This window comes from Pimephales promelas, chromosome 20 (assembly GCF_988280905.1).
Source record: "Pimephales promelas chromosome 20, fPimPro1.hap1.1, whole genome shotgun sequence".
NCBI lineage: Eukaryota > Metazoa > Chordata > Actinopteri > Cypriniformes > Leuciscidae > Pimephales > Pimephales promelas.
This window is the reverse complement of record NC_142788.1, coordinates 9,820,670-9,830,757: the sequence shown is the minus strand read 5'-3', so window position 1 is coordinate 9,830,757 and position 10,088 is coordinate 9,820,670. Positions and strand designations below refer to the sequence as shown.

Genomic DNA, 10,088 nt, shown 5'->3' with positions numbered 1-10,088 from the left:
AATTACATTTTTATACTAGTGGTTATGTTTTCTCATGTTTTTGAGTAATAATATACTATAGAAATATGTGAAATTTAATGCTTTATAATGCTTAAATGATGCAGGCCAGAGAGAATCTGTGTATGTGAAAATTTGAAATGTATTATAATAGGCCTATATTATTATTAATAAAGGTAACACTTTAGTTTAGGGTTCAATTCTCACTATAGTTGCATATTACTAGGATATTGGCTGTTTATACATATAAATGACATATTAATGCCTTATTCTGCATGATCATATTCTACATCCCTTAATCCAACTGATACCTAAACTTAATAAATACCTTACTAACTATTAATAATCAGTAATTATGAGTTTATTAAGTCATAGTTAGTTAGTTAATAGGGAGAATTGGACCCTAATCTAAAGTGTGAGCAATAATTATATTGTTGTTATTATTATCATTATAATTTCCAACAGTGGTTGTCGTCTCATCTTTTCAATAATGGCATGCTAAGAAATATGTTTAATTAAATTTTGAATAATAATGCTGGAATAATACCATAAATAATAACAATACTACTACTACTAGGAGTAATTATAAAAACAATACTGTAGAACCTTACAAACAAGTGGGGAAAATATTGATTACGATTATATTACTAATGACAAAGAGGTATTAATAATAATGTTGTTGCAATAATAATGATTTGCAATCATTTGTAGCTCTATGAGCTAATTATATTGAAGTCTCTCTATCTCTCTCTACATATTACAATATTGCCAAAGCTTGTAACACTTAGTATAATAATAAAGACCAATAACGTATTATAACAACACCACAGTGTTTTAACATATATTTTAACCCCTTAACTGTCACAGTCCTGGTACCGGGACACCTAACTTTACTTCATTTCTATTAAATCCTAGTATAATTATGACAAATTATATATTGTTGGAAAGGTCTAAGACTTCTAAATAAATATTCTACCCCTGTTTTGTGTTAAAAATTATGTAGGAAGAGTAATTGATGACCTCAAAAAAATCTGCATTTTAACAGGAGGTCTGACCTTTGTCACAAAAAGTCGATGCACCCACTTTTAATCATCGACACTTCTGTTTTTATGCTAAAAGTTCATAATAAAACATATAATCTAGTATTATTCAATTTAAAAAAAAATATATATAGTATAATGTTATCCTCTAAAAATTATAATAAACATATATTATCCTCTAAAATATAATATTATTTTTTATCGCCTTTTTTATTATATCACATATTTTAGTATTATCATAAATTAGGTATCATTTGAAAGCTTAAAAACTCAGAATTCATCCTGTGAAAACATCCTGTTACCATAGAAACGGTACTTATTATATCAGGCTCCTCCCCTTTTGGGCATTATTATATTTCATAATTTATGATCAAAACCTTTTCTAATCTTGACAAAACACATATTGTCAGAAAGGTCTGAGTCTTGAGTCTTGAGTCTTGAACAAAATTGATATTTGAACAGAAATGTATTAATTTGTTAAGGCAGAATGTATACAACAAAATTCAATGGAATTCAATGGCACCCGGTGGCTATTTTTGGTACTACGCCTAAACAAAATCTCAATTTTTGTGATATCAACTTCAAATTTGGAACATAACTTGGTTAGATTTATGGCTTTGATTTTATAGTAATTTTAGAGTAAATAAAAAATATGTAGTACAGTATATTTGATTCAATGTGAATTTAAACTTCCATAACTTTTTCATACTTTAATTTTTTGAAGTGTTTTCACTTCGGCAATAATCTTCTGATTGTTTCCTTTAAAACAAGACCAAACTTGGGTATATATTCTTGAATTACAACCATTTAAGTTTGAACAGTCCATTTTAACCCCATTCTCAAAAAGGGGGGTGACAGGTAAGGGGTTAACATATATTTACACACACATACACACATTACCGAGGGTCATTGTGGTGGACATTAGGGAAATGCACTGAGACACACACACACACACATTCACCTACTGTCTCTCGCTCTCTCTCGTAACAATATGTAAGTTTGTAATAAAGAGCATTTCAATTCTCAATTCTCTCTCTCCTAACTACCCTAAGCAACCAACACTTAAAGGGATACTCCACTTTTTTTTTTTTTTGGAAATAGGCTCATTTTACAACTCCCCCAGAGTTAAACAGTTGAGTTTTATCATTTTCAAATCCATTCAGCCGATTTTCATGATATTTAGAAGAATATCATTAACCAGACAGTTTCTGGTCCCATTGACTTCCAAGTTACCTTTTACTGACATATTGGCCTGTTAACCTTAAACTCCACCTTCCAACTGTTTTAAACCTTCCAACAAGGCTTGATCATGAATATAAAACTACTTGATCATGGATACAAAACTAAATAAGCTGTAGATCTGAACTCAATTCTGAGACATGGTATGGTGTGAGCGGTCAGAGAATAAGCAGTGGCACATGTTATCACACGACACCTTGAGGGTTGTGTTGATATGGACATTAGCTATCTCTCCATTCTCTCCACATAACAATGGCAGCGGCCTTTTAGGGAGTGCTTTCAAGACTGTTCTCCACTTATCTCTGAGAGTAAAAATAAACACAGTGAGCGAGACGTCTGACCCCCACAGAGACCCCCGGCTCCAGTCATATAAGAATCAAGAGGAGAGCCAAAGCTTGCCTCTCGGACATTAAGACAGACTTTCTTTCTACATCTCAGCTGGTCATCAGGTAAGAGGTTTACATCTTGAATATTATGTACAGAAAATTGAACAGTATGAGGTACAATATTTATGTTTCAAATAAGAATACAGTTTTTTGGATGATTTAGAAATGCTGTTTTTTTTATTGTTTGGTTCACTTATGAAGGTATATAATTAATATTTATTGAAATAATATAATGTCATTAATTACATTATATATGTGTGTTTGTTTTTTAATACAGAGTAAAAATGTCAGACAACGAAGAAGTGGAAGAGTACGAGTAAGTGTACCAATTCATCACGCTATCATCCATCCATCGGTGACAAATATGTCTCTTACAATATTTCTTTTAGTGATATTACAGTGTCCGAATACAAATACAGTGACAAACGCTATAGTGTATTTTAACACCATCCACTTGTGACTCATCTGATAAGTACACTTAATCTGAGAGTTCATGCAGCTGTTGGGAACATACTTGCGCTATGAGAACAATGGAAATAACAGCACTATTTTGTCTTGTTCTCTAGGGAGCAGGAGGGTAAGTCTTGTGTTTCATAAAAATAACTTTCATACTGTAAAAAATACTGTTTTTGCTTACGGAAAGGTCAGAAATATCAGCCTTGCGGCTACAGAGTTTTACAAAAGCGAAGTAACTGAAGTATTTGTTATATAAATAACATTTTGTAACAACAGAGTTGTTAAAATATTGTTATTTACACTGAAATTTGAAATGGTGGACAATAGTAAAACCTTCAAACCATACCAGCTGATCAGGTTTTGCATGCGTTACCATGCCATTTTAAAACAAAAATCATAAATATTTTGGACGAAGTTCGGACATGCAAGCGTGGTAACAAGATATGGAGAACCGTCATGTAGATTTATGACTGTGAAATCTTATCAGTTGGATAATCAGTTTTGTTAAACAAAACACACCCAAAACTGACAATGTTATGGAAAAAGTGGAGCGGAAATGTCTGAATGATCTGCATACCATCACTAATCCATTATTGTCTTCCAGTGGCACTTGTGGACCGATCTCTTAGCTTCCATCTCAGTGATATTTGTGTGTTTGTTTGCTTATCTAACGTGCATGGTGTGGCTTAGAGGTGCAAGAAGAGGAGGAGGAGGAGGTGCAGGAGGAGACGCAGCATGAGGAAGGTAGTGAACGCTTATCTGCCAAAGTCCATTCACTAACACTAAAAAGTACTATAGTAACATGGTAATACCATATAGCCTACCTACCTTAAAGGGTTAGTTCACCCAAAAATGAAAATTAAGTCATTAATTACTCACCCCCATGTTGTTCCAACCCCGTAAGACCTTCGTTCGTCTTCGGAACACAAATGAAGATTTTTTTGATTAAATTTGAGAGGTGGATCACTGCTACATCTCCTAAGGGATCGAAACTTGACGGCCCAGAAAGTCAATGAAGAAAATATTTACATATTCCATGTGACTACAGTGGCTCAACTATACAGGGGCGTAGCAATCATTTCAAACGTGAGGGGGACAGAATGTCAAGCATTATACCTTTTTTTTTACAATTGCATACTGCATTTATATTGAATGGTAACACTTTACAATAAGGTTTTATTAGTTATCTATCAATCAATCTATCTATCTATCTATCTATCTATCTATCTATCTATCTATCTATCTATCTATCTATCTATCTATCTATCTATCTATCTATCTATCCATCTATCTATCTATCTAATCTATCTATCTATCTATCTATCTGTTTTACTTAACCAAAACTGTCTTTCATATTGAAAACATTCAAACTTCATGCTTTTAAAACTTCTTCAAACTTTCTGGTTAGGCTTTTTAAAGAAAACTTAACGTTTGTCTACAAACCTTTTTAATCAAATTGTAAAGTGTTACCTTATTATATGGTAAACATCATGTACACATGTTACAAGTACAACACTGCATGATTCAAGCTTTTTTTAAAAGCCAGTCTATTACTTTTCACCTGTGAACTTTCTTTTTTTTTTGAGTGTCATCCTCTTTCTGACCTGACAACCCTAGGCTCCCTGTTTCTTGATCAATCTTGACAACACAGAAGAAGAAAAAAACATTAAATTAGTGCAATAATATTATTGAGCCCTATAAATTAAGACCTAAATCATTAATGCATACAATTGCATACTGCATTTATATTGAATGGTAACACTGTACAATAAGGTTTCATTAGTTATCTATCTATCTATCTATCTATCTATCTATCTATCTATCTATCTATCTATCTATCTATCTATCTATCTATCTATCTATCTATCTATCTATCTATCTATCTATCTATCTATCTATCTATCTATCTATCTATCTATCTATCTATCTATCTATCTATCCATCCATCCATCCATCTATCTATCTATCTATCTATCTAATCTATCTATCTATCTATCTGTTTTACTTAACCAAAACTGTCATTCATATTGAAAACTTTCAAACTTCATGCTTTTAAAACTTCTTCAAACTTTCTGGTTAGGCTTTTTAAAGAAAACTTAACGTTTGTCTACAAACTTTTTTAATCTAATTGTAAAGTGTTACCTTATTATATGGTAAACATCATGCACACATGTTACAAGTACAACACTGCATGATTCAAGCAAATAAGTTAGATAATGGCAGAAAATTAGGCAAAGTTATTCATCAATGACAATGAGCAACCAAATTCGGATACCACATTACAACTTACAGTCCTTGACTTTTTTGCGGAAAAAGTGTGAAGTGTTTTTCTCCGTTTTGAATTCCTTTCGACCTTCGACGATGGATTCAGTGCGGGTGCGAGCACGGGCGTGTGGTGATGCATGAGTGCGAGTGACTGATTACCATGGCAACGTGAAAGTCACGTGTAGATACAGTAGATAGGCGATCTTTTCTCTTTGAATTTTAAATCTGTATCTATACACATTGTGTTATGTGGATGGCTGATGAACCCAATAGCAGACAGCAGATGATGTGCAAAGGGGTTTATTTGTGATAAACAGGAAAATAAAACCCACGAGGGGGCAAAACAAGGCAGGGTAGAACACACCAGACTAAGACTAGAAACTAAGACAGAAACAAAACTACAACATGAACAGACTCTTCTCAAATAACAGCTACTCAAAGAATTACTCACAGCTTGAAACATGCAACATCAAACAATGAACCGACACAGGACAGCAAACACAAGGGGATTAAATGGGGAACACTAATGACGAGGACAGGTGACACTGACTAGACAATAATGACAAGATGAGGATAACAAGAGGGCGGGGTTATGTAACGAGACAACACAAGCACATGGCCCAAACAGGCCATGCGCTTGCACACAAAACATGATTCTGTCATGATCCTGCCTCACGACTAGAGGAATTCAAGGACAAGAAGGCAGAATCATGACAGAACCCCCACCTTAAGGAGCGGCTTCCAGACGCTCCTCAAGGGGACATTAAACACGGGACATGACAGACTGTGACAAAGACACAAACCAACAGTACATGGCAAAAACTAACAAGGGCATACAAGAATACACAATGACAGGGTTGGGGTGGAATATCAAAAAGAACATACAATGCAGAGGAGGTGGAGGAAACACAGAGTCTTTGCGTGACAGTCCAGGGTGGGTGGGCGGGACAGGGGTCCTGGGACCACGGGGAGTGGGCTTAGGACAAGAGGACCGAGCAGGCTTGGGAGGAGCGTTGTGGGACAAGGGAAAAACAGTCCGGGGTTGAGCCATGACAGGGGAAACAAACGGAAGTCCAGGAACAGTGGGGACAGGGACAAATGGGGAAACAGACCGGGAATTAGAGGAGCCAGGGGAGACCAGAACAGACGGGGATGCAGTCTTAGTGGCAGCTGGCCTGGGATCAGCATCTAAGTCAGCTGGCTTAGGACCAGCGCTCACTGCAGTTGGACTGCGATCACGACTCTCACTAGATGACTTGAGAACGGTGCTCTGTGCAACAGGCTTGGGATCAGTGAAGACAGCAGCTGGCTTGAGATCTGTGCTCGGTGTAGCAGACTTGGGATCAGTGAAGACTGCAGCTGGCTTGGGATCTGTGCTCGGTGTAGCAGACTTGGGATCAGCGAAGACTGCAGCTGGCTTGGGATCTGTGCTCTGTATAGCAGACTTGGGATCAGCGCTGACAGTTTCTGGACTGGGATCGGCGCTCTCTGGAGCATTTGAAACAGGGACTGGGGACGAGACAGGACTGACTGGGACATCAAGAATTCTGGCCAGACGGGATAAATACTCGGACAGGGTTCTGGCAGCGATGATGACTGGCATCTCCTGATGAGCCGAAACGGACTGTACCACAGCCCTTGCAGCGGAATCGACTGCTGCTCTCTCCTCTGCAGACACGGCAGAAGACTCAGAGACGACATTCACAGTACAAGTCTCTGGAATGGATCTCCCCAACGCCGACTGGGAAAAGGCGCTTTCTGCAGCAGGTTGTAGAACGGCATCTCCTGTTGCAACAACCGGAGCCACGCTTACAGCAGCGGGACAGGGAACAGCGCTTCCGACTTCTGCGGCGAGTTGGAGAGCCATCACGGGCTCAGGAGGGGGTAGAGACGGAGAACCAGAAGGTCCTTTCCTCCTCTTCTTCCTCCTGGGTCGTGGGGCGGAGTAGGTAGCCAGACTAGTGACCGGAGAGGGGGGTGAAACAGGAACTGTTACCGGAACAGGTGAGCTCACTGCAGGCGAGGAGGATTCCGGGCAGGAAGACTCTGATGCTGACTCCCATGACGGGTGCCTTCCACGCTTGCCATGAATACTGATGGACATGGAAGGTGTCTCAGGAGTCGCGGCAAGACTGGGTTGGTCCCCAAGTGTAGCAACGGCTAACAGACGACCCTCAGGGATCACAGGAAGTGTAGCGGAGGATGAAGACCTTGTAGCACCCTGCAGCTCCCTTTGTGACAGACTGTCCACCATCTTGTGGAACGGGCGGCTGACCAGTCTCTCACGTTCAGCTAGAGGGGGATGGACGTTAAGACCCGCGATGAAGTAGCGGTTGACCAGAATCTCCGGCAAGAAAAACCTCCTCTTCTCCACGACCTGGGCGTACTTCCTCAGGGTCAACTCTCCCTGAGGAGGGAAAGGAAGCTTGCCTTCCAGGCTGTCGGTGATGGCCGACTGCCACCATTGTTCGGGGTCTGACGGCTGCAGAGTAGGATAAATAGGCTTGCTGTCTGCTGGGTCTCTTGTGGGTCGGTTCATTCTGTTATGTGGATGGCTGATGAACCCAATAGCAGACAGCAGATGATGTGCAAAGGGGTTTATTTGTGATAAACAGGAAAATAAAACCCACGAGGGGGCAAAACAAGGCAGGGTAGAACACACCAGACTAAGACTAGAAACTAAGACAGAAACAAAACTACAACATGAACAGACTCTTCTCAAATAACAGCTACTCAAAGAATTACTCACAGCTTGAAACATGCAACATCAAACAATGAACCGACACAGGACAGCAAACACAAGGGGATTAAATGGGGAACACTAATGACGAGGACAGGTGACACTGACTAGACAATAATGACAAGATGAGGATAACAAGAGGGCGGGGTTATGTAACGAGACAACACAAGCACATGGCCCAAACAGGCCATGCGCTTGCACACAAAACATGATTCTGTCATGATCCTGCCTCACGACTAGAGGAATTCAAGGACAAGAAGGCAGAATCATGACACATTGGCTCGCGAAAACCTCAACATGTCGTGAACACTTCCCCTATGAAAAAGTGCGGGGGACAAATTTACATTTTATATAATGTGGGGGGGGCACGTCCCCCGCGTAATCTACGCCCTTGCAACTAAGTTTATCAAGCGACGAGAGTACTTTTTGTGCAAAAAAACAAACAAAAATAACGATTTTGTTCGACTATTTCTTTTCTTCCTTCCAGTTCAAGAGATTTCCACGACGCATACGCGAGAACTGAACTAGACGTAGTTGAAGGAGATCGCAATTCTCACGTATGCGTCGTGGAAATCTCTTGAACTCTCGTCTCAGGCCCAGAAGGAAGAAAAGAATAATTGAATAAAGTTGTTATTTTTGTTGTTGTTTTTTCGCACAAAAATTATTCTAGTCGCTTGATAAACTTTGTTCGAACTCGTTCATCAAAATGAACGAATCTTTTCCTGAGTCAATTCGTTCATTTCGTTCGTTGAATGAACCAAATGACACGGATAAAGATTCGTTCATTTTGAAAAAGATTCGCTGTGGTGTAGGGAGTAAGTGCAACAGAATGACAAATTAAAACGTATTTGCGACTCCGAATTGCGTGATATAAAGTCACAATTGTGTGTTATAAAGTCCAAATTGTGAGAGATAAAAAAAAATTTTTTCCTTAGAATTGGACTCCCTTAGAAAAGATTTCAGACTTGCGAGATATAAAGTCGCACTTGCAATAAGGAAGAAATAAGGTCAGTTTATTTCTCACAATTCTTACTTTATAACATGCAATTGCAAAGAAAACACTGATATTGATATTTTTTACATAGTGTAAATAAAATCTATTGCTATTTGCACTTAATGTAAATATCCGCCGCTGTAAGTTTACTGCTGTCAAAAATAAAATGGAATGACAGTGTTTTTCTCCATTTGGCCTAAAACACGGTGATCGTAGTCATCCAGTTGGAAATGTTGACTACAAATATAGAGGCTTTTTTTTCAGATTCAGTGTCTTCTCTCCATATTTACGATTCTTTGCAACACTTGGCCACTGCCTACAACACGCTTGACCCTTCACTGGAAACTTACTCTTACTCTTTAACAATAAAAATCTACACTGTTACAACTAAAAGTTAGCTAAGAAGTATTTCCTACTAAATAAAGCAAGGGGGTATTTGCCTCTGGTTAAGCGAATCCATGGTGGCCTTGGATGGCAACATGCCCAGTGCATGAGTGTTGAAATGTTCCTAACTATCTGGCAAAAGGGAAGAGTCTAATCTAATCAGACAGCACTGATATGAAAAATAAAATTGCCAGTATTGAAGTTTCTAACGTTTCAACCATCCCTTATAATGCGATTTTCAATTTTCATTCCAATTGATGTAGTTACTTGTGACTTTTTAATTCCAACTGTGCTGTAGTTCGATTACAATTGGTTTATTAGGGTCCAACGCAACCAATGACCCAATGAATGTAAATTGAACAATGTAACCTACAGAAAGAGTCACTATACCAATGCATTCTCACCCCAAGGCGTCACCTTTGACCATGCTTCAATATTTGACGTTTTAGGCGCCCTTTAGCGTCACTTACATGACGCGATCCTACGGCGTCATCTAACTGACACTAAAAGAAAGCGTCTGTTGGAGGACGCGGTTAGGTTTAGGTGTGGGGTGGGGTGGGGGTAGGGTACACGCGATCCTAGGGCGT

The 10,088-nt window shown here is 38.7% G+C and overlaps 2 protein-coding genes across 2 annotated transcripts in view; one reads left to right on the top strand and one right to left on the bottom strand.

Moving 5' to 3' along the window:
- Positions 1-3,802: 3,802 nt before the first annotated feature.
- Positions 3,803-10,088, top strand: part of tnnt2a (troponin T type 2a (cardiac)) — a 28,855-nt gene continuing 22,569 nt past the window's right edge. Inside the window, exon 1 of the mRNA XM_039689772.2 lies at positions 3,803-3,862. The gene's annotated coding sequence lies outside the window, so the exon portion shown is untranslated. The remainder of the gene's footprint in view (positions 3,863-10,088) is intronic.
- Positions 5,688-8,387, bottom strand: LOC148970543 (uncharacterized). The gene has a single exon (XM_089124555.1). It carries the CDS (start codon positions 8,142-8,144, stop codon positions 6,147-6,149), a length of 1,998 nt encoding a protein of 665 aa, XP_088980681.1. The 5' UTR covers positions 8,145-8,387; the 3' UTR covers positions 5,688-6,146.